The sequence below is a fragment of the Dreissena polymorpha genome, chromosome 9 (assembly GCF_020536995.1).
Source record: "Dreissena polymorpha isolate Duluth1 chromosome 9, UMN_Dpol_1.0, whole genome shotgun sequence".
In the NCBI taxonomy this organism is placed as follows: Eukaryota; Metazoa; Mollusca; class Bivalvia; order Myida; family Dreissenidae; genus Dreissena; species Dreissena polymorpha.
Genome location: NC_068363.1, coordinates 38,020,395 through 38,045,948, shown reverse-complemented (window position 1 = coordinate 38,045,948; position 25,554 = coordinate 38,020,395). Strand labels below are relative to the sequence as shown.

The 25,554-nt window shown below is 35.3% G+C and overlaps 1 protein-coding gene across 1 annotated transcript; it reads right to left on the bottom strand.

Annotated features, from left to right (window-relative positions):
* Positions 1-2,136: 2,136 nt before the first annotated feature.
* LOC127845204 (beta-1-syntrophin-like) lies at positions 2,137-21,251 on the bottom strand. Its single transcript, XM_052375990.1, has 6 exons — positions 20,774-21,251; positions 16,475-16,857; positions 15,944-16,086; positions 12,102-12,301; positions 6,237-6,427; positions 2,137-4,576 (listed from the first exon to the last, which is right to left on the bottom strand). The coding sequence occupies exons 1-6, from the start codon at positions 21,243-21,245 to the stop codon at positions 4,484-4,486; spliced, it is 1,482 nt and encodes a 493-aa protein (XP_052231950.1). The 5' UTR covers positions 21,246-21,251; the 3' UTR covers positions 2,137-4,483.
* Between the last annotated feature and the right edge of the window lie 4,303 nt (positions 21,252-25,554).

Here is a 25,554-nt window from a genome sequence, read left to right as displayed (position 1 = left end):
ACTGATGACTAGAATAAATATCTTACAGTATCAATACATGTACAACCACATGTGTATTAGCAATCAGCCTATATTTAATTACCAGAAAAAGGTACTTTGTGGTTATGTTCATATTAAGCTAATAGCATAGATTTAAATATAAAAATTAATTCACCATTTTAAAGGATGTAAAAAGTTACAATTTATTAATCTAGTTCAGAACTTTTGACAAGGATTTAATATTTTATTCAACACAAAGATTATTATAATAACACCAAGATATGCAGCATTTCTGTAAATCATCACCCTGCCCTACCATAAGATCAACAAGAGGGCCAAGATGGCCCTAGTTCGCTCACCTGAGAGAAGTCGATTAATTTAATCTTTACCAAACGTCAAACTTGACCTAGATATTGTCCAGACAAACATCCTGGTCAAGTTTCATCATTATTGGACAAAAACTCTGGCGTATGGAGTGTTTTTGTTTTTGTAAGATTTTACCTGGTGACCTATATTTTGAGTTGACCCCCCTTACCAAACATCAAACTTTGCTTACAAAAATAAATATTTTGACCAAGATTTATAAAATCTGAAACACAATTGTGACCTCTAGAGTGTTTACAAGGATTTTGTATAATATAATGAAAATTTGGACAATCTAAGGGCAATAATTATAGCATTAATTATGTGATTTTGCTCATTATCAAACTTGACTGAGATCTTTCAGCAACTTTCATAAAGAATGCTTGAGAAGTGTGAATGCTAGAGTGTTTACAAACCAAATGTGGACGAAGGGACAGTGGACAAAGACCAATTCTAAAACCTCACCTGAGCAATCAAAGTGTGTTTCACCGATCTGAGCCATTTTCCAACTTGTCCGAGAAATCAATAAAACCAATGTATTGATTAAATTTCACGATGATAAGGCAAAAAATGAGACTTCTATAGTGTTTGATCACAAGGTTTCTCTAGTCACATAAGGAAAACTGCCCCCCCCTGGCGGCCATGTTTTTTGACCGATCAGGACCATTTGCAACCTCATCTGAGATATGTATAAAACAAACTCATTTCACCAAGTTTCATGCTGATTGGGCAAAAAATGTGACTTCTAGAGTGTTCACAAGCTTTTTTTACTATATAAATATAAGAAAACTGCCCCCCCCTCCCCCGGCAGCCATGTTATTCAACTGACCGGAACCATTTTTTAATTCAACTCTCGTATCAAGGAAACAAATGTTCTGACCAAATTTCATTAAAATTAGGCCAAAAATGTGACTTCTAGAGTGTTCACATGTTTTCACTATATAAATTTAGAGAAAAATGCCCCGCCCACTGGCGGCCATGTTTTTCACCGATCTGGACCATTTTCAAACTCGTCCGAGATATCAATAAAACCAATGTTTTGTCCAACTTTCATGATGATTGGGCAAAAATTGTGACTTCTAGTGTGTCTACAAGGTTTCTCTACAGCCAAATAAGAAAAACTGCCCCGCCCACTGGCGACCATGTTTTTCAACGCACCAGAACCACTTTTGAACTCAACCAACATATCATTAAGACAAACATTTTGACAAAGTTACATGAAGATTGGGCACGAAATGTGACTTCTACAGTGTTAACAAGGTATTTCTTTTTTTTGACCTAGTGACCTAGTTTTTGACCCAGCATGACCCAGTTTCAACTCCATCAAGATATCATATGGGACAAATCTTCTAACTAAGTTTCATGAAGATCGGACAAAAAATGTGGCCTCTAGAGTGTATCTCTATAGCCAAATAAGGAAAACTGCCCCGCCCACTGGCGCCCATGTTTTTCAACAGATCAGAACCACTTTTAAACTTCATGAAGATCGGAAAAGAAATGTTCCCTTTAGAAATTCACTGTATTATTATGAAAACATTAATAGTCAAAGGGGAGTAACTACTGTAAACTTAAATGCAATATTTAGAAGAGTTGTCTCGCATGTTACACGACCTTAATTCATGATTGTTTACAATATAAAAAAGTGAAACACCAGCTGCTGGAGCAGTATTGAATTCTCATTAAAACAAATAGATGGTCCTTTATTTAAGGCAAGTGACCGATTGCCCAAACAATACAAAACAGCACAATACAAGCCTTTTTACTATATAAATATAAGGAAAATTGCCCGTCCCCCTGGCAACCATGTTTTTCAACTGACTGGAACCATTTTTTAACTCAACTCTCGTATGAAGGAAACAAATGTTCTGACCAAATTTCATGAAAATTGGGCCAAAAATGTGACTTCTATATTCACTATATACATATAGAGAAAACTGCCCCGCCCACTGGCGGCCATGTTTTTCACCGATCTGGACCATTTTCAAACTCATCCGAGATATCAATAAAACCAATGTTTTGTCCAACTTTCATGATGATTGGGTAAAAATTGTGACTTCTAGTGTGTTTACAAGGTTTCTCTATAGCCAAATAAGGAAAACTGCCCCGCCCACTGGCGGCCATGTTTTTCAACGGACCAGAACCACTTTTGAACTCAACCAACATATCATTAAGACAAACATTTTGACAAAGTTACATGAAGATTGGGCATGAAATGTGACTTCAACAGTGTTTACAAGTTTTTTCCTATTTTTGACCTAATGACCTAGTTTTTGACCCGGCATGACCCAGTTTCGAACTCGACCGAGATTTCATTGGGACGAAGCTTCTGACCAAGTTTCATGAAGATCGGACAATAAATGTGGCTTCTATAGTGTTTTCGAACAAATGTGGACGGACGGACAGACAACGGACAAAGACCGGGCAGAAAAGCTCACCTGAGCAATCAGGTGAGCTAATAAAAGGAAACGTCTTGAGGGGCATAACTTTGGACAAAATAATACGATGGATGGTTTAGCAACTTAAAAATGTCAAAGGGCCATAACTCTCTAAATAAATCATCTAACCAGAACCCACAAATAACATGCACATCTCCTCAAGGTAGTTAAGCTTCCCACAGTTTCATTGAATTCCAGTCAGTAGTTGGGGTGAAATAGCCCGGACAAGAATTGCACTATATGTACAGTTTATAGAAAATTTCAAAGGGCCATAACTCTGTGAAAAATCATCAGACCATAACCGGCTGATAATATGCACATCTCCTGTTGGTAGTGAAGCTTCCCATAAAGTTTCATTGAATTCCCGTAATAAGTTGCTGAGAAATAGCTCGGAAAAGAATTAAACTATATGTACCATGGAAAATTTCAAAGGGCCATAACTCTGTGAAAAATCATCCGACGAGAGCCGGCTGATAATATGCACATCTCCTAGTGGTAGTGAAGCTTCCCAAAAAGTTTCATTGAATTCCAGTCATTAGTTGCTGAGAAATACCCCAGACAAGAATTGCACTATATGTACAGTTATTGGAAAATTTCAAAGGGCCATAACTCTGTGAAAAATCATCCGACAGAACTGGCTGATAATATGCACATCTCATTTTGGTAGTGAAGCTTCCAATAAAGTTTCATTGAATTCCGGTCATTAGTTGCTGAGAAATAGCCAGGACAAGAATTGCACAATATGTACAGTTAATGGAAAATTTCAAAGGGCCATAACTCTGTGAAAAATCATCCGACCAGAACCAGCTGATAATATGCACATCTCCTCTTGGTAGTGAAGCTTCCCATAAAGTTTCATTGAATTCTGGTCATTAGTTGCTGAGAAATAGCCCTGACAAAAATTGTGCACGGATGGACGGACGGACGCATGGACAGACGGACAGACGAAGCGGCGACAATATGCTCCCCCTCCAAAATTTTAGGGGGAGCATAAAAAGTGGCATACCTTTAGTAATTTTTAACGTATGGTTACAAAAAATGCATATGTACAACTTAGTGTTCTCCGGAAGCACCGACAGCCTTTATTTCACCAGTTCCTTCAATCTAGATGCCGGCTACTTTCCCCAAATATCAATTGAAATGGTGCAAATATGCCTGTTTTATTGCTTAGTTGCAGGCTACTTTGAAAATATAACTGGCTTCTGAAATTTTTCTGAAGAACACTGGTACAACTTCATTATATGAGGTACAAGTCTAAATATTGTACATTGAAAAGTGTAGTAGAAAACTTCGAGACAAGTTTTGGTCTATGTATCAAGGGTAACAAAATGTTGCTAAATGTTTGTAGAAATGATCATGATAATAACAAATTAACTGAACACTAAACTACATTCTTAATAGAAAAAATCCTTAAACACATGTGTATCATTGAAAAACAAGTGGGAGGATTATATGTCTCAAAATACTGGCCATAAGACGATGATTTCATAATATCAAATGTTAATGGAAGTTGTAATAATAATTCTATAATAATTTACTACTATATTCTACAATTCATTAATTATTTAACAATCAATATTTGGCAAAACTGGTTAGAGTCTAACTAAGTCTAAATCTAAGTCTGGCTAAGTTTATCTTTGTTTTATTATAAAAGAATCTTTGGTGGCTCTTGTCGTTGAATGAAAGATGATAAATACCCTAGGTTGCTAGGCAACCAGACCCAGACGACTGACTTTGGCTGACAAAAAAGTGTGCAGCACAAACACCAGTGGCTTTGGACACGCCTCCAGATCCAGCTCCTGAAATGGGAGACGAAATAAAATATTTGAGTCTGTCGCTATGGAAACAGGGCTTCACAAATGAACGTAAAGTTTTGTCCCAGATAAACCTGTGCTGACCACACAATGACTGATGATTTTAGCCTAGACAGGATTTTGGTTCAGAGGAGACTTCCTATAAAGGAAAAGTTTCATAAAGGCAGACAGTTTCGTCCCTGAATGGACTGCACAGGTATGAACCCTGGTTGGTCAACAACAAACTCAATTATATGAGCATACGGTATGTCTGGCTTAACATGTCCATGTCATATATCAAAGCCGGACTTTAAATGTCCTTGTATTAAGAATTACAATACTGTATTCAAATGAAACACTTTCTGAATGATTAACCCTTTGCATGCTGGGAAATTTGTCGTCTGCTAAAATGTTGCCAGCTGAATTTCTCAAATTAGCATTTTCTTCATTTTTGTTTTCAAAGAATACTATCAGAATAGCAGACTGTTTGGATCCTGATGAGACACCACCTTCTGTGGCTTCTCATCTGGATCCAAACTGTTTGCAAAGGCCTATAAAATTCGGTTCCAGCGCTGAAAGGGTTAAACAAATTGTAAAGCAAATCTTGTTGAGGAGTAAATTGTCTTACTTGGTCAATACCGGTAAACCTTACTATATTTAATAACAAGAATTGCTAGATATTACGCAATAAAAAAATAAATATGGTACGGCTTTCTTCACATACCACAATGAAACAATACCATGGTTTGTATGTGTATGAAAGAAATACATTTCCACAGCTGCTCAGAAAAAAAAATTAATCTGTAAAATAAAGTTAAACAAAATGTGATCCAACTTACGGCAATTTACTTTGGCTGGTTAATTAAAATTGAAAAATATAAACTCAGGTGTCTCTTTTTCCACCATTGTGGGCCCTTGGGATCAGGAAAAATCTCATTCTGACTTAAATGGGGATATTGGGATTTTTTTGTTGCTATTAACTACTTTAAAATTGAGAAATAAGTGTTTTCAATACTCTATTTACTGCCCTGGCTTGTCACTTGTGAGATGAAATAATTGTAACAATTTATAAAATTTAAAAAATTATTTTTGAAACCATCGATTGTGTCATTAAGGGAGTCATTTGCGAAAAATATTATTATTTTTTAGACTCCACATGGGGCCTTTCTTGGCCAAAACTTTTACAAAGAATACGCCTCTGACTAATGTTCTCAGGAAGCAACAGATTCTTCAATAATTTAAAGTATCCCAGTTCTGTACACATCACCATCCCTTGGAAAGTCATCCAAACAACAGAAAAACTGTGCAAGGTCCAAATAATTGATATTTTTGATTTCCAAACTACATTGTAATATCAACGAGTAAATGATATGAGCCGTACTCTGTGAGAGGAGGTTTAATGCATGTGCATTCAGTGTTGTTCCAGATTAGCCTGCGCAGTAGGCAGCCATAGGCTTATCAGGGATGACACTTTCTGCCTAAACTGGATTCGTGCTAAGAAGAAACTTTCTTAAAACCAAAAATACCATAAAAGCAGAAGATATGTATGAGGTGTCTCTAATTAGCCTGTGCATACTGCACAGGCTAATTTAGGTAGGACGACATTTTACGCACATGCATTAAACCCATCTTTTCACAGAGCATGGCCGATATTCATATTGAGAACCTTTTCCCCTTGATTGCCAAAGTCCAACCACAGCAGCCTATGACCGTCGTCTGCGGACATTCTCAAGGCTTCGTAGGGGAAATACCAGAGCAGCTTCGGCTTGTCTCCCTCGCCCAGCTTGAGAGAGTACAGGGCAAAGCCATTCTCGTAGTGCAATGTCAGCTTGCCTTTCTGACTCTGCCAAGTAGCAGCTGGAGAAGAAATGATTCACAATGACACTTTAACGCTCATTTTGGCATTTTGACCCATTTGAAGTCCCTTAAAAAACATATAAAATTAAAGACCTTTCTCACAAGATTCAAATCTCCAACCCTAAGATACTGATGCGCACCGAACTTCATAAAACCAGAACAGACTGCCAGTTACTCGCAGGCTGTACTGGGTTTATGCTGATTGCATTTAACCAAGTTTATGTTTTTTCCGAAAGGAAAAGGGTAAAGCAACACCGTAACAGTTTTTAACATGAGCACCGCCTTGCGGTTGCAGACCGCTCATCTATTTTCTTTTTAAAGGTGAAGGGACTCTCATGTTCAATCACAAAGGAGGGAGGGGAGGAGTGAAGAGGGGTGTATAGTGTGGGGGTGTGGAATTTATTACATTATCTTCCAAAAATGCTAAGGTAAGTGTGGGGTGGGGGGGGGAAGATTTTTGGGTGTGATGGTTGTTGGACGGTATTTCAAACATAAAATAATAAAAATAAATATTTGTGTTTTTTAACCATTTCAAAAAAAAAAATTTGGGGGGTTGGGGTGGGGGGGGGGGGTAAAGTGTGAGGGTGTTGTGGTAATTTGTGAGATGATCTTAAAAAAAAAAAATTACGGGGGAGGGGGGGATTTGGGTAGGGGGAGGGGGGGGGATTTGGGTAGGGGGAGGGGGGGGGGATTCTTGGGTGCGATGGTTGGACGGTATTTCAAACATAAAATAATAAAATAAATATTTGTGTTTTTTAACCGTTTCAAAAAAAAATCGGGGGTGGGGGGGGTGGGGGGGGGGTATAGTGTGAGGGTGTGGTGGTCATTTGTGAGATGATCTTAAAAAAAAATAAAATAAAAATTAGGGGGGGGGGGAGGGGGGGGAGGGGGGCAGGGGGGGGAGGGCACAGGGGATGGTTTGGGTGGAGTCTATTGTGGTATGTCAGGTAAAAGTAGTTTTGTCAAAGTATCAATCAAAACTTATCATAAATAAAGAAGTTATGGCAATTTTAGCAAAATTTAATAATTTGACCTTGAGAGTCAAGGTCATTCAATGGTCAAGGTAACATTCAACTTGCCAGGTACAGTAACCTCATGATAGCATGAAAGTATTTGAAGTTTGAAAGCAATAGCCTTGATACTTAAGAAGTAAAATGGATCGAAACACAAAATTTAACCATATATTCAAAGTTACTAAGTCAAAAAAGGGCCATAATCCTGTAAAAATGACAACCAGAGTTATGCAACTTGTCCTTTTACTGTACCCTTATGATAGTTTGCGAGTGTTCCAAGTATGAAAGCAATATCTATGATACTTTAGGGGTAAAGTGGACCAAAACACAAAACTTAACCAAATTTTCAATTTTCTAAGTATAAAAAGGGCACATAATTCTGTCAAAATGCCAGTCAGAGTTACATTACTTTGCCTGCACAGTCCCCTTATGATAGTTAATAAGTGTTGCAAGTATGAAAGCAATAGCTTTGATACTGTAGGAATAAAGTGGACCTAAACACAAAACTTAACCAAATTTTCAATTTTCTAAGTATAAAAAGGGCACATAATTCTGTCAAAATGCATGCCAGAGTTATCTAACTTTGCCTGCCCAGTCCCCTCATGATAGTAAGTAAGTGTAACAAGTTTGAATGCCATAGCATTGATACTTTCTGAGAAAAGTGGACCTAAATGCAAAACTTAACCAAAATTTTCAATTTTCTAAGTATAAAAAGGGCACATAATTCTGTCAAAATGCAAGCCAGAGTTATCTAACTTTGCCTGCCCAGTCCCCTCATGTTAGTTAGTAAGTGTACCAAGTTTGAATGCAATAGCATTGATACTTTCTGAGAAAAGTGGACCTAAACGCAAAACTTAACCGGACGCCGACGCCAACGCCGACGCCAAGGTGATGACAATAGCTCATAATTTTTTTTCAAAAAATAGATGAGCTAAAAATGCCATTATAGATTTAACTCAAGAAAACTATGGAAGTAACATATACATCATCAAACATTTCTTCATATACATAAAGGTCAGAGTCAGGTTAATGAATGAATATTTGGAGAGTAAAGATAAATTTTCAATCTTTATGATTATTTCTTTTTAAAAGCATAATACAACATGTTTGCAGATTTTTTGTAATGGACTTTTCATCTTGGATGGATATATGAAATGTAAAAAACCCAATGATAACAATTCAAAAGCACTATTATAAAAATCATTATGGATCAAACAATGCTCAAAATACTGTACATGTAAATGTACCCATGAAACATGTACCCGAGCACCGCTCGGAAGCAAAGTGAACAAGATGCGTTTGTGAAACACAATGTCCCCCTATATGATGTTTGACCTTGAAGGATGACCTTGACCTTGACCCTTCACCACTCAAAATGTGCAGCTCCATGAGATACACATGCATTTCAAATATAAAATTGCTAGCTTCAATATTGCAGAAGTGACATAACATGAGCAATTTTGACCCATATATTTGACCTTGAAGGATGACCTTGACCTTTCACCACTCAATTGTGCAGCTCCATGAGATACACATGCATGCCAAATATCAAGTTGCTATCTTCAATCTTTCAAAAGTATTCATAAAATAAGCGATTTGGGCCACATATATTTGACCTCTGACCTTGAAGGATGACCTTGACCTTGACCTTTCACCACTCAAAATGTGCAGCTCCATGAGATACACATGCATGCCAAATATCAAGTTGCTATCTTCAATATTGCAAAAGTATTCATAAAATGAGCGATTTTGGCCACATATGTTTGACCTCTGACCTTGAAGGATGACCTTGACCTTGACCTTTCACCACTCAAAATGTGCAGCTCCATGAGATACACATGCATGCCAAATATCAAGTTGCTATCTTCAATATTGCAAAAGTATTCATAAAATGAGCGATTTTGGCCACATATGTTTGACCTCTGACCTTGAAGGATGACCTTGACCTTGACCTTTCACCACTCAAAATGTGCAGCTCCATGAGATACACATGCATGCCAAATATCAAGTTGCTATATTCAATATAGCAAAAGTTATTGCAAAATGTTAAAGTTGGCGCAAACCAACCAACAGACAAACCAACAGACAGGGCAAAAACAATATGTCCCCCACTACTATAGTGGGGGACATAAAAAGGCAATAAGCAACTAGCATGAAACCAGTACAGCCAAACCCAGTACAGCCAGCGAGTAACTCGCAGTCTCTTCAGGTTTTGTGCTGATGCTGCTCATCAGTTTCCAAGCACTTTAAAAGCCTTTAAAACTTGAATCTATTAAGAAAGGTCTTTAAATTTATTTAAGTGACTACAAATAATAACAAGAGCATGGCAAAGCGGGTGCCAACACTCGGCTGTGGGTGTAGTTTTGAATAAATGAAAGCTTGTCAGAAGAAAAGTGACCTTAACCTTTGATTTAGTGACCCAAAAATGGGTGTGGCGTGCATCAAGGAGCATCTACATATGAAGTTTCAAAGTTGAAGGTGGAAGCACTTTGATTTTAGATCCTATGTTTAAGTTTTATATAAGGGATCACAGTGACCTTGACCTTTGACCTAGTGACCTAAAAATGGGTGTGGCGTGTAGCACTCATCAAGGTGCAGCTACATATGAAGTTTCAAAGTTATAGGCAGAAGCACTTTGATTTTAGAGCCAATGTTAAGGTTTTAGCATGACGCGGACGGCGGATGGCAGACGGCAGGCTGGCTATGACAATACCTCGGGTTTTCTCCAAAACAGCCGAGCTAAACATTGCCTATCTGATCAGGAAAAGATAAACTATAACAGTCAAATTTCAAACATACAACATGTTTAACTCTATTACGGCCTAAAGCAAAATAAGCGTGACATTTTGCAAAACAAGTGGAAATAATATAGATGTTTCTATTTCCCGGAACTTCAAATTTTATGACATTGTTAATGTTTCAAGGAAATCTTTTAATTCAGTATGAAAAAAGTAACCATGACTGACAGAAAATTTGTAAAAAATGTAAAAAATGTACATAAAATTATAACAAAATATAGGAATAAAAGGGACATGTATATTATTATCTATCCATTTTATGAGTAAGTTGGGATAAAGAGAATGAAAAATATAACTACTTTGTGCATGATAAACATTCTTATATGAAAATATTTGATAAAGTAAGGGTCAAAAGGTAGTGTAAACAGAGTATTGAACATGGTCAGTTTTATTTAAAGAAGAATCAAGGACTATTCTGTACACAAACATGTTTGTCGTTAAATTCCATGGCATTAAAATCAATGTTCAAAATTTGACCAACTTATCTTGCGTAGTTTTTCAGATATGATGTCATGAATTAAATCACTAAAATAGTGACTGTTGGGACAATAATGAGAAGTCACAGATGAAGTATCAATTATTAGTGTAATGGAGTAGAATTCTTGCTCTTTTATACATTTACACAATATACTTTACTATTTGGCAGGAAAGGACAGTAATTTGTATATAGTTTTTGAAAAATAAGTATAAAAACGCAATATTATGTTTCACTTTCTACTTAATTTATTGCCATTTTATAATTCAGTATTTAATCAAATGTACCTAGTAGATCTATATTTTTAATTATTTTATGCAAGATGAAAACCAAAGCAGTAAGAAAAATAATTTCTGTTGAAATATTTTACGGTTTAGTGTAAATAATTATAAGAACTAATTAAATATATAAATGTGACTGTTGGGACATGTTCCATTGCATTAAGACCATTATTTTGTGTGTATTTATGCATATTTTACACTACAATGTAACAAAATTATAATAAAAGAGGTTTGGGAATCATGTGGACCACAGAGTATTTTACATTTGGGGTTCATTAAAATTTTGTGATCTGTGTATAGTAAATCAGCCCTGACTGTTGGGACAAAAAGTTTCTATAGTTAGAATGATGAATTGATAAACCTGAAAGGTCAAAGACCAGTCTTATTCTCTCAGTGGCTGTTTAATGAAGAAAATGACATGCATGCTTATATTAAGGGTGATATTAAAGCAAAATTCTTGTTTTTTCTCTCGAAAATGATTTTCTGAGAAAGACAGATAGTCTTGCTACAGTATAAATACAACAAGAGATGTGTTTGTCAAAACCCCCTATTGCGCCGCTTTAAAGCCATAAATTTGACCTTTGATTTTGAAGGATGACCTACACCTTTACCACTCAAAATGTGCAGCTTTCGATCCGGGGGCATAAAAATAATTAAATATGATACTAAAATATCTTTTAACATGCATTTTTTATTTACCAAAAAATAAATGTCACTCTGAAATGGCATTTTTTTGTAAGTTTAGGCAACTTTAAAGTTTCATAATTTCCAAACGGGTTGGCCGATTTATCTGAAATTTTCAACACAAAAAGAGTAAAACCAATTTAAATGAAAACATAAACAGAAATATGATTGTAAAAAGAAACTTTTCTTAAACATGCCTTCAAAGCCTGGCTTCACTGAAAAAATGCTTATTTTGCTTTAGGCCTTACTAGCTAGCTATCAAATTCAATTATGAAGCATACATGTGCCCTCCATAACTGTTAGATAACAATCTATCACTAGGTAACAATAAAAGTCAAACATCCTACATATGACATGTGCCTTCAATAACTGTTATAAAACAGCTATCACTAGTTAACTATAAAAGTCAAACATTGAACATACGACATGTGACCTCCTTGACGAGGGCTGCGGCCCCATGTGAGCCCTGTACGAGGGCCCGTGACCAGTGAGCAAGGTCCCGCTGGGTTTCCACACGGAACACATGGGTCTCCACACCATTCCTGGTCCCGGAGCGAGTACCAAACGTGAGCACGTCTCCGTCATTCAGAGCATGGGCTGACTGGCGACCAGAATGAACCAGTCTGAACGGAAAATATGGAGATTAGACATGGTTTGATTGTGATTTTTTGTTTGCTTAGAATTATAACATAAATATGGCACTATTCCCATAAAAAAACTAATAATTTTCCACAAAAATCCACCCTCAATTTCCAAAAATGGTCAATACATAAATATTTTCAAAATAAGATCATTAACTAGAGTGAGAAGAAACCTTAGAAGCACTTAATATTACAAAATTGCAGTTAAAGGCTCATAAAAGGTGACAAATCCAATTATTATGCATAAAGACTGATCTAATATTTACCGGATTTCAGTTACTCTTAGATAAAAAATGATAATAACACAGCTTAGGTGCAACGTTGTCAAGAATTATGGAAGATATACCCGTTTCATAATTGAAAGAAATGTTTTCAACTTTGCAACTAACCTGGTGTGTAGCCTCAAAGCGGAGACGTATGCTAAAAATAGCCGAAATAAAATTCAATTAAAGTTTTATTTTTAACAAATTTTTACCAGCAGAAAGTAACTTATTAGATCAATACAAACGTTTTGACCATTTAGAAGAGACCTACTTTGTAAGTGATACCGTAAACGTTGAAAATTAACGATATATTTATGGTGACCTGCATCACTGAAGCGTTGCTCTATCCCTAGTAAACAGCGATGTAAATAAACTGATTGTTGACTTGGAGGACACTGTATTTTGAGCTCTAAACAAGTTGTATTGCTCATGTTTTTATGGTTATGTCCTATAGCATATATATTTTATTTTTTTGATAACCTTTATAACTAAAATATGCAAAATATATTTAAAAACCGGTAATAATTACGGATAGTCACCTTCTATGAGCCTTTAACATTTAATTTTTACTGATACAAAAATGGAAACATCTAATATTTTGAGAATATAAATAATATTTCATTTTCCCAATGTCCTGCTTTATAAAGCCCCTTTTTCCCAATCCAAAAGACACAGGCTATATAATAAAATGAAAACAAATTCCCTGTTTGAAGTCAAATGGTGATTGATAAAATACATATCTTCCTGTATTACAAATATTTTATCAAAAATACATGCACCTTACCAAGCAAGCTTAGCTTATTAAAGAGTTTTCTGTCAGTAACTGGCAGCTGCCCTACTTAAATAAGTGTTAGAGGGACACATTTCAGTGATTTTTTTTGCTTAAAATTACAGCCGATTTTCTCTGCTTCCCAATCGCAAAATTCCATGTTTTTTCCCAAAAATCTGACCAAAATTTCCCCCCTAAAAAAAATTTCAATTTTATTTTTTTTTTTTTTAAAGAAAGAAGTCTCTTTTGTCTAAATTATGATTTCTTAACTCTAGATCTCAACTTTATTTTTTAAACATCCTACAAAATATAGATCTTTAATTCAGTCCTTTTTGACAATAAATAATTCCCAAATTTGCCACTTTTATTGATTAAAAAAATCGAAATTAGACCAGACTCCTTTTCGCAAAATGGCTTGAAAACCCCCTGAACATGCACTTAAAAAAGTATTTATTCTGTTACTTATAATCATATTTTTAATGCTTAATTTTTCCCAATTTCATGGTTTATTGCGATATTGTTCCCAATTTCACGGTTTATCGCGCTAATTTTCCCAATTCAAATGGCACAGGCTGTAATTAATAAAAGCAAAAAAAATCACTGCATTTAAGAAATAATTGTATGACAGACCTCCGCGCAAGATTGTTTGAATTAGAAATTACATGTCATGCATTGACAGTTCAGTGTTCTGCAAACTGAGCTAGTTTAAGTCATTTTGGTCATTTTAATATGATAATGATGATTTCATTATGTTGATAACAAACAAAACAAGAGCACCGCATAACGGGTGCCACGCTCGGCTACGGGTGCAGTGTTGAATAAATGAAAGCTTGTCAGAATTTTTTTATTTTTTTTTATTTTTTTAAGGTCACAGTGACCTTGACCTGTGACCTAGTGACCCCAAAATGGGTGTGACGTGTAGAACTCATCAAGGTGCATCTACATATGAAGTTTCAAAGTTGTAGGTGGAAGCAATTTGATTTTAGAGCCAATGTTCAAAACCTTAACAAAATGTTAAAGTTTTAGCATGACGCGGACGGCGGACGTCAGACGACGAGCTTGCTATGACAATACCTCTGGTTTTCTCCGAAAACGCCAAGCTAAAAATCACTCAATACAATTTTCATCATAGAAATAGATATACCAGTATAGTAAGCTTTTTTTATAATAGTAAAAACTATTAGGTATTATTCAGTGAAAACATCATTGGAACAGAGCTGTATCTGCATCTATATTCAATTCTTGTTCATTAAACCCCCTTAAAGACACTTGACATGCTAGTAATTAAGAGTTATTCTTTTATACCTAATGCTAAAATATGACATTTCTGCAGTGAAATAACAGCAGTGAAAAGAACAAATGTTCGGAACTACTTTTTCTACTACTTTTACATTTGCGTATTCCTACGACATCACAGACATGTACTGTTTAGTTAATGTTGTTACAAGTTAGTATTATTGTAGCATTATTTTATGCTTAACTTTGTTTGGTTATTTTAGTAACAGCAATAAAATGTTAAAACCTTTCAGCTTTGTTTACTCGTAGACGATCAACTATTGGACTTTTTTCTTTCGGCGGAGGAATGATGCAAACACTAATGACGTCATTTTGTGTATTAAACTGTATTGAGGCACGCCACGGGAGAGGGTTATTTTTCAGCGAAAGGGAAATTATTATTAATTATTTTCTAGAAAAAGAGGCATAAAAGAAACAGAAAATTTGTTCATGTCAGTGTAAGATCGTTTGTTATTTCACTCGTGATCATAGAAAAATAACATTTTCTATGATCACTCGTGAAATAACAAACGATCTTACACTGACATGAACAAATATCCTATATATCTCCAATTTCCGTAAATCAAGAAACCCTTACTGTAATAAAAATATCAATAATAAATACTAAATGCTTCAGTATAATGTAAGCGAAACATTATATCGCAGTTTATGTCAAGTATCCCTTATCCACTCAGAAACAAAGTGAAAATGGCCATGTGCAAACAGCATAAAACCAGTTTTAATACTGTTAGCTGCACATCATTATCTAAGGGTTGAAAATGAAGCCTTTAAAGCTTCAATCCAGTAAGAAAGGTCTTCAATTAAACGTAACTTTCTAAGGGACTACACACGAGTCAAAATGCGTATCTAAGTGGTGAAGGCCGCAGTGATTTTTTTGCTTTTATTTGTTACAGACTGTGCCATTTGAATTGGGAAAATGAGCGCGATAAACCATGAAATTGGGTAAAATAGTGCGATAAACCATGAAATCGGGAAAAAATAAGCATTATAAATATGTTTATAAGTTACAGAATTAAAATTGCTTTTAAGTGCATGTTCAGGGGTTTTCTAGCCATTTTGGGAAAAGGAGTCTGGTCAAATTAAGATTGCTTTCATTGATAAAAAGTTGAGATCTAGAGTTAAGAAATCATAAGTCATTAAAAAAAAAAAAGATCTTTTTTTTTTTGGAAATTGGGCTTTTTTTGGAAATTTTGGTCAGCCTTTTGGGAAAAAATGTTGATTTTTGTGATTGGGAAGCAGCCGAAAATCAGCGGTAATTTTTAGCAAAAAAATCACTGAAGGGGTATAGGAGCTCACCGAGTGGCCAGGAGAGGATGACTCTGAAAGGGTGTTGCCCATTCCTCTTTACTCCAGGGTGCAGTGTCGTACATTAGCAGGTCCTTGTCTGTCAACGCAATGAATACAGGCTTCCATGTGTGTTTATTGTGTTCGTCTAGTAGCTGCAAATGATCATATGATTCCATAGGTAAATAGCAAGTTAGCTAGTACTGCTACAGAACAGTACTTAAAATATACATATTTGTATCTTTATTTACATAAAATGATTTTACTGAATTTATTAAGAAAGAAAGCATGTGTTGGTAATCTTTAACAGATATGTACATTTAACATGAAAGTTATTTTGATTTAAATCTCCAATTTAAATGCAATTATCAATTTAAAAAAACAACAACATGATTATGAATGTTGGTGTTTTAAATAATGAATCACACTTATATACATGATAGTTTTAACATGTTGCTATTGTTTTTTAGGTTCAAAAGTGTGTTGGTCTTGATTGTTACCCTCAATCATGTAAAATCAGTATAGTGCTATAAGTGACACAACCTGTTCAGCTAGCCATCCCACGTGAACGATCTCCCTCTGGTTTGGGGCGGAGCTGATCACTATATTAGCATCATGAATGGCCTGAGCAGTCAACATGGTCACATTCGAGTGTAAGGCATTGAACCACTCCGCAGCAGTTGAAGAATCAGGAAATCTCAAAACGCACGAACTTTTGCCGTCGGGTGAATGCAATTCAATACTCCTTTTTTCAGAATCGGACAAACTCAAGTTGCGACACAAGTAGCAAAGTTTAAGTGGGATTGTCTTGCTTTCAGACCAGTTGGCGCCGTTGGCTTCATGGGAGTTATCTGCAGATCCCCAACCTAACTCGTGCAAAGCAGAGTTCTTCCGAAAGTATGGCGTAACTTCTCTTAAGTATTTTACTGAAAAAGAAAGGAATACAAATCTGCATTTTTTGTGTAAGACGGATATTCTGTTAGGTATCTTACTTAAGAGAAAAGAATACAAGTTTGGATTGAATATCATTCATCATGAAAATATTGGATAAAATGGCACGACTTATCAAAAAAAATTAATCATTCATAAAAAATGTTACCATTTTTATTTTTAAACACAATGGCTGTTTAAAAATTTGAGGGTAGATCAATAGCATTAAACTGTGGTGATTAATCAAAACCCCAAAAAGATCACATACATTTACATATGTTAGGATTATGGTTGGAAAGAGTGTTGTTCATGTTAATATAATTTTCATCATATTCAGCACATATTATCAAATATTTTCAATACATTGCATACATGCCCAACTACTATTCATATGTCAATCCACATCAACATTTGATATGAATTTTTTTACATCTAGTAAATGTGCAACTGCAACATTAAATTGTAATAATTCAATAGTGTATTCATTTCCCAAAACCACTATATAATCATTAAGACCTGATTTTCTTTTTATTAAACAAATAAACTCTTAGTATTTGCAAACACATAGATGTCATATGTTGTTTATTGCATTTATGTTTTTCATTTATTTAAAAGTGTTGCTGGTGAAAAATATGTTGAACACATATATTTAAAACTGAATATAACTATAACAATAATTTATGAAGCCATTAAAATAAAGAGCTATTTTAAGGTAACTGTACTGCACAACGTCATGAAGCTTACAGGAAATATAATCGAGATATGAAACAATAATTAGGAGATTCTCAACAAACTTCTGTTAACCATGACTTTCAAATAAAATGCCACTGCATCAGCAAGAAGTTAAAGAGATCAAAGACAACATTAAACAAGAGATGTGTTTGTCAGAAACACAATGCCCCCTATTGCGCCGCTTTAAAGCCATTTATTTTATCTTTGACCTTGAAGGATGACCTTGACCTTTCACCACTCAAAATGTGCAGCTCCATGAGATACACATGCATGCCAAATATGAAGTTGCTGTGTTCAATATTAAAAAAGTTATGATAAAACTTTAACAAAGGTTAAAGTTTTAGGAAAGAAAAATACAATGATATTTGACCTTTGACCATGAAGGTTGACCTTGACCTTTCACCACTAAAAATGTGCAGCTGCACAAGAAGTAAGTAAGAGATTGAATTGAGAAATAATTTTTTATTTTTTTTATTTTGACCTTTGACCTTGAAGGATGACCTTGACCTTTCACCACTCAAAATGTTCAGCTCCACGAGATACACATGCATGCCAAATATGAAGTTGCTGTGTTCAATATTAAAAAAGTTATGATAAAACTTTAACGAAGGTTAAAGTTTTAGGAAAGAAAAATACAATGATATTTGACCTTTGACCTTGAAGGATGACCTTGACTTTTAACAACTCAAAATGAACAGCTCCATGAGATACACATCCATGGTAAATATCAAGTTGCTATGTTCAATATTGCAAAAGTTATCAAACTTCAACCAAGGTTAAAGTTTTGGGACAGAATGACAGACAGACAGACAGACAGACAGGACAAAAACAATATACCCCGATCTATCGATCCGGGGGCATAAAAAGTTATGATAAAACTTTAACGAAGGTTAAAGTCATAGGAAAGAAAAATACAATGATATTTGACCTTTGACCTTGAAGGTTGACCTTGACCTTTCACCACTAAAAATGTGCAGCTGCACGAGAAGTAAGTAAGAGATTGAATGGAGAAATGAATTTTTTATTTTTTTTATTTTGACCTTTAACCTTGAAGGATGATCTTGACCTTTCACCACTCAAAATGTGCAGCTCCATGAGATACACATGCATGCCAAATATGAAGTTGCTGTGTTCAATATTAAAAAATTATTATGCAATGTTAACAAAGATTAAAGTTATAGGAAAGAAAAATACAATGATATTTGACCTTGAAGGTTGACCTTGACCTTTCACCACTAAAAATGTGCAGCTGCACGAGAAGTAAGAGATTGAATGGAGAAATGATTTTTTTTTTAATTTTGACCTTTGACCTTGAAGGATGACCTTGACCTTGACTTTTCACAACTCAAAATGAGCAGCTACATGAGATACACATGCATGGTAAATATCAAGTTGGTGTGTTCAATATTGCAAAAGTTATCAAACTTTAACCAAAGTTAAAGTTTTGGGACAGACAGACAGACAGACAGGACAAAAACAATATACCCCCGATCTATCGATCCGGGGGCATAAAAACCTGATCAGATATTCCTGAACTGCTTAAGCCTCTGATAAAAAGCAAATGGCATGAAAAAATAAGCTTTTTAAGAAGATAATTCAGCAAATTTATTAAACAATCTTGTAATAAACATATTTGCAATAAATGAAATTGTCATGTATCAAAAACAAAATCATTTTCAATTAAGGTGTTACTACCGTTGTAAATGTTTTATTTTGCATTGTTTCTAGATGACTATGGTATTGTATTTAACTCGAACTCAGTCAGACGATGTAACTTGACAGGTTATAACTCCAGTAAGATTACAGCAATTATAATGATAACACAATAATCAATTTAACATTTGATTTAAAAAATTATTGAGGGCTACTTACAATTCCTTAAAATTGGATGATTGCACACACTTTTCAAGCCAATTTTAGGTTAGTTCATTTGAGTACCAGGAAAGAGTTCATAGAGTCATGGCTCTGAGTCCAACATAAGGGGGCACCTCCAAGATTAAAATAACTTCAGGGGTTTTTTACCTTATATAACAGACGCCGAATATCGGCGTCTTCCCCCACCAAACTAGGATGTTTTTTTCCCCTTTCAGAACAAAAAATTCCCTCTAAAAAAAAAAAAAAAAAAAAAAAATTATTTTTTTTTTATATAGAAAGATGTGTCTCATGATTATAATACCTCAATTCTATTTCAATTTAATCTTGCAAAACGTAATAAATTATGAAAAAAACAATGAATATAGTGCAAACATGTACAAATGTATTGTAATAATGAGAGAGTAAGTAAACAAATCCCCCAAAAAGGAAAACGCCGCGAAAATTAAAACGCGCACAATTTTTCCCCAAAGTGGAAAATCCCGCGTAAAATTTCCCCCACATAAGGGCTAAAGGCCCCTTCCCCCACAACCCAAAAAAAACCCTGAACTTAAATATGGAAGGTGCTAGTTGAGTCCTGGATTCTTTTTGAGTCATATTATTATTACAGATGAAAAAGATAAGACAAAAAAAAACAATTATAAAGACCATATGTTATTTTGTTTGTAATAATTCATAGTAGTATTATATTAAATATTTGTGATGTAACATCTTTATGAAAACAAGAGATGTGTTTGTCAGAGACACAATGCCCCATAATGCGCCGCTTTTATTATTTTTTTGACCTTTGACCTTGAAGGATGACTAGACCTTTCACCACTCAAAATGTGCAGCTCCATGAGATACACATGCATGCCAAATATCAAGTTCCTACGTTCAATATTCGCAAAAATTATGAAGAAGGTTAAAGTTTTGAAGAATTTTTTTTTGACCTTTGACCTTGAAGGATGAGCTTGACCTTTCACCCCTCAAAATGTGCAGCTCCATGAGATACACATGCATGCCAAATATCAAGTTGCTATGTTCAATATTGCAAAAGTTATGAAGAAGGTTAAAGTTTTGGTTAAAGTTTTGGGACACACACACAGACACATACAATGACAGACAGGCCAAAAACAATATACCCCCGATCGTTTGATCTGGGGGCATAATTACTCAGGTCTCAACAAGGGGTACCGCTCAACAAGCATATACATGAAGCAGACTTCTTTGCAGTAAATAAGAAATATTCTAACCACAGTTCATCCACGTTTAAACCATTACATATTTCACAATTAATAATGAAAAAATTTAAAATGATGCACTGACCTTCAACTTCCACAACCCTTCCTGCATTTTTCAGAGCTCTAACAGCTTCATCATGTGTTGCATCTTTGAGATCTTCACCATTTACGGACAAAATAGCATCACCTACATACAACTGGCCAGTTTTATCTGCTGCCAAGCCTTTAAATATCTTGCTAATCAAAATGGGCATTTTATTTTCCTTGCCACCTTTTATACTGATGCCAAGGCCATTATTTTCTTCTTTAAGTACTTTCACAGTTCGACGTTGTCCAGGAATATTATCTGGGACTGGAGACAAATCTATTTTTGGGGTGTGAACATGCATGCTCTGGACGGATATGTCATTCGCAGTGGACGATGCAGACATGTTTTCAGGTGGTTCGTCGAGCGATAATGTAAGGGACTCATCGTTCAGTGTCGCAGAGACTTTGCACCACTGTTGGCGAATAAAAACTTCAAAGTGTCCCGATCGTACTGTCAAATTGGAAGCCATTTTGTATTCAAGGGAGATAAGTAAGAGAATGTAAAACTCAACCGTACAATATGGTATGTGTATTTTGCGGATAAATAAAATACTTCGTCTAAAATATTTAGTTGAAAACCAACCATTATTTTCCACAGGTGGTTAGCGTGTGGCTATGATATTAATTAGTAAAAACATCATTTTGAATGATAAATAATCATATTATAACGAAAAATTAACTTTTCTATAAAAAAAAATCACTATCAAATATAATTTTATTTTGTATGCATAATTATTTTCCAAAGCAACTTCCATTTTGTTCAAAACCAAAAAAAACAACAACATTTGTTTATATTTCACGAAAACAACTCAATAGTTTAATAAAAATTTGCAATTTCCTGAAATACTCCGAAGTATTTCTAATATTTATTTGAGGGGGAACGGAGCTTTTTATCGACGTCACGTGGTATTAATTGATTTAAAAATTGAAGTGCACATATTTGTTTAATTTGCAGTTTGCGTGTGGAAATTTTAACATAAAAAGTGTTTAATAAAAAAAAGTGTGTGCACATATGTACATTACGCGGCAAGTAAATTGCATCGTCGTCATCATGTTGGGCTTCAAAATTGCGCATGCGCATTATGATACGTAGATTCCTCCCATGACATATATTGACATTAAACATTACCACTTAGATACGTACTTTGACGCTTAGATGCGTATTTTGACGACTGTGTAGTCTCTTTGAAGTTAACAGCATAAAACCTGAACAGGATGCGAGTGACTCGCAGGCTGTTCTGGTTTTATGCTGTTTGCACATAGCCATTTTCACTTCGCTTCTGAGTGGAAAAAAGGGTTAAGGGGATGCTATACAACGATGGCAGAGACGTAGAATCCACGTTTATGAATATGATCACATAATTTTGTAATCGCCGCATCAACACGAAAACATGTCAGTGTTTTAACTCTTTCCTATTGTTAAAGACCAACAAAACAATAAGCACCATTTTATATTACTAATTTGAAGCGGGTGGCGGATTCAAGACAGTGGCTGCCTAATGCACAACTCCTGTACATGAGCTTTCTGAATCATAAGAGAATTGATTCATAAAACAAAATAAAATCATCCGCAAAGAAGTAATACGGATACCCACAGGTTGTATAAAAATGAAGAGTTAAGTGGGAATTTAGTGATTATTAGCGAAATATGTAAAACCAATAATAGAATGAGCTTAATATTGGCGAAAGGCCTCACTTCTATTCTAGCCCTTAAGGTTGATCAAAGCAAATGTTTTGAAAATCTGTTTCAAATTAAAAAGTGTTTGCGAATATTAACTGGCATTTTATAGATTTGTAAACTAATCAAAGCAATTAACTGGAATGGTTCAATTTTCAACCTGCTCTTTCGGAGTAGTACCCTGAACAGTACCTTTTGAAAATGTGCGTCCCTCGATATTCAATTTAAAGAAACTTGTTATAAAATGATACTGTTCCAAATATTACACACATTTGCAAACCTCCCAGTTCATATGAAAACCGTAATAATTCGTATTCGTACTACTTTTTTGCAGATGTTTTATGAAATGCAATTAGCGACATCCAGTCAAAACCAATACAGTTAACAAATCAATTCAAGTTTGGATGTGAGGGAGCGAATGAGTAGGATTGGAAGGTAATGTTCAGCGTATTCGCAAAACAGCCAGTATTAGAAAATGTACGTCCATGAGACCATCCGCGATCTCGTGACAAACTTTTAATAACTTTTTTACTACTAAAAAAGTTAAGTTTTATCGATGCAGGAAAAATTCTTTGTTTTTAAAGTTTTGAATGAAAAACAAATAGATTTACACAGCACACTTTTTTAAACAATATGGATTATTTTTTTTAAATGTTTCCGTAGCGAAATAGTTACAAAGCTATATCAACTTATGTTTATTGATAGATTTTTGTTACAAGTTATAAAATCAATACGTTTTAAAATATATAAAAATGTCCATTCTAAACTTACCCTGATTTTACGTTAAAATAATGTTTGGATTTGTAGAAAATCAGTTTTGACTCATAATAGGTTAAGGTTCGGAAAAACAAAAATATAGTTAAACAAAATAGCAATGACATATACTGGACCGGCTTTCGAGTGGATCCAAGAGCCGGTCGTACGGTGAGCTCAACAGAAGTAGCAGTGGGACAATCTGAGACTTCAACGCACAAATAAGTAGCGACAGGGACTAACTCGAACTTGCTAGCACCCAGAAAGAAGCGGCGGGACAGACAAGAATACAGAAAGTGGCACCGGTTGTGAAATTCTTCACAAACGAGCAGTGGCTCCGGGGCATATTTGAACTTCTCCACATACAAGAGTGAACTACCCCACATACGAGATCGGCAACGGAACGGATTTCAACTTCTCCACATACGAGATCGGCAACGGAACAGATTTGAACTTCTCCACATACGAGAGTGGCACCGGGAAAGATTTCAGCTTCTCCACATACGAGAGTGGCGCCGGGACATATTTGAACATCTCCGCATACGTTATAACGATGAAGAACTGCATACTTGCATTTGTTATCGGTTACATTTTAGCACTTTTTGTATAAAAAATGTGCACATCAACATGCTGTTGGTTAATATTGCTATTGCTGACATAAGTATCCATGGTTAAGTGGGACGTTCTAGCGAATAATCTTTCAGTCAAGAGTTTACACCTAATCCGAACTCGAGTGTCCAAGGATAGGTTGCCCTAACTGCTCAGCGTCTAATCCGTCACCGGAGTCAACTACCGGGTTCACTAAGCACCTGTAGCCGCCACGTGAGCACAACGGAATGTGCTCCTCTGACTGTGTAAACATACTTCGTTACCCCCGTGACACATTACAAGTAAAATAAAGTACATTGACATCTACAAAACCATCGCAAAAAGGAACAACAACAACTAAAGTGAAATTAATTAAGATTGTATAAACGTTGCGGATCGGTCGTATTTATCGTGAATAAACAAACGTATATAAATAATGTGTTTGTATGCATCCTTGTACAACTGAAGATCTTCCCTCTAGGAAAACGGGGTTTTATGCATGTGCGCAAAGTGTCGTCCTAAATTATCTAGGCAGTCCTAAGCATAGGCTAATCAGGAACAAAATGTACCGCTTTTATGGTATTTTTTGTTTAAATGAGTCTTTTCTTAGAAAAAATGTATTATATGCGGACAGTGTCCTCCCTGATTTGCCTATGTGGACTGCACTGGCTTATCTGGGACGACACTATCAGCACATGCATTAAACCCCATTTTCCCAGAGCGAGGCTCATATATATTGGAGCCGTGTGGAGAATATCGTGCATTTAATACGATGACCAACCGCTTTTATTATAAAAGCGGGTTTTACCTGTTCGCACATTATATTGCTTTAAAACATTCTTAACAAAGAACTGCCTATTCGTGCACACAAATCTTGATTTGTTTGCAAGTCCTCGCGCATGCTCCTTAGCCGGTAAAACAATGTACCCGATATTAGGGCTAACATTGACCCGGTTGTGGACATGCTAACACAATGAACCTATCTGTATCCGGAGAGTGTATTTTGAAAGTTAAACGTAAATATGTTTAGTACACATAGCCCCATGTGTAACGGGACTCTTTAACCCATTTATGCCTTGTGGACCTTCCCATCCTCCTAAATTGGATCAATTTATTTCCAAAATTAGGGATGTTTAGTATACTTATTTCTATATTTAGACTATTTCTTACAGAAATTCCTTTAAGCAAACAGCGCAGACCCAGATGAGACGCCGCATCATGCGGCGTCTCATCTGGGTCTACGCTGTTTGCAATGTCCTTTTTTCAGGACGCTAGGCATAAATGGGTTAACTAGATCAACATGCGATGATTACGTAAAAACTTCCTTTCATGGCCAAAAATCCATTTATATGAGATACATATACAAATATAAATTTCTATAACTCATATTGTATGATAAAAAAACTATGAAATAAACTTCTTGATAAAATACTCTCGATACATTCGATTGTGTAATTTTAGAAAGGAATGCACATGAAATATGTGTTTATTGCACCTATTTAACATGATTTTGTTTACTTCGCTGTTAAATATACGCTCCATACTGTCAAATAAAGACTTCGTTAATCAATGAATGATTATCGTGTTATTTTCGCATTTAACTGCCAAAGAGTTCATTTTCCTGGTCCTTACGAAAGCCCATATCCAATACCAGCCGTCAAAACAACCAATGTACTAGTAATTATTTTTCCTTATTAACATCCTGAAATTATTATTTCGGTTAAAGGCTTGTCACATATTACCGATAAGGGATATAGCTA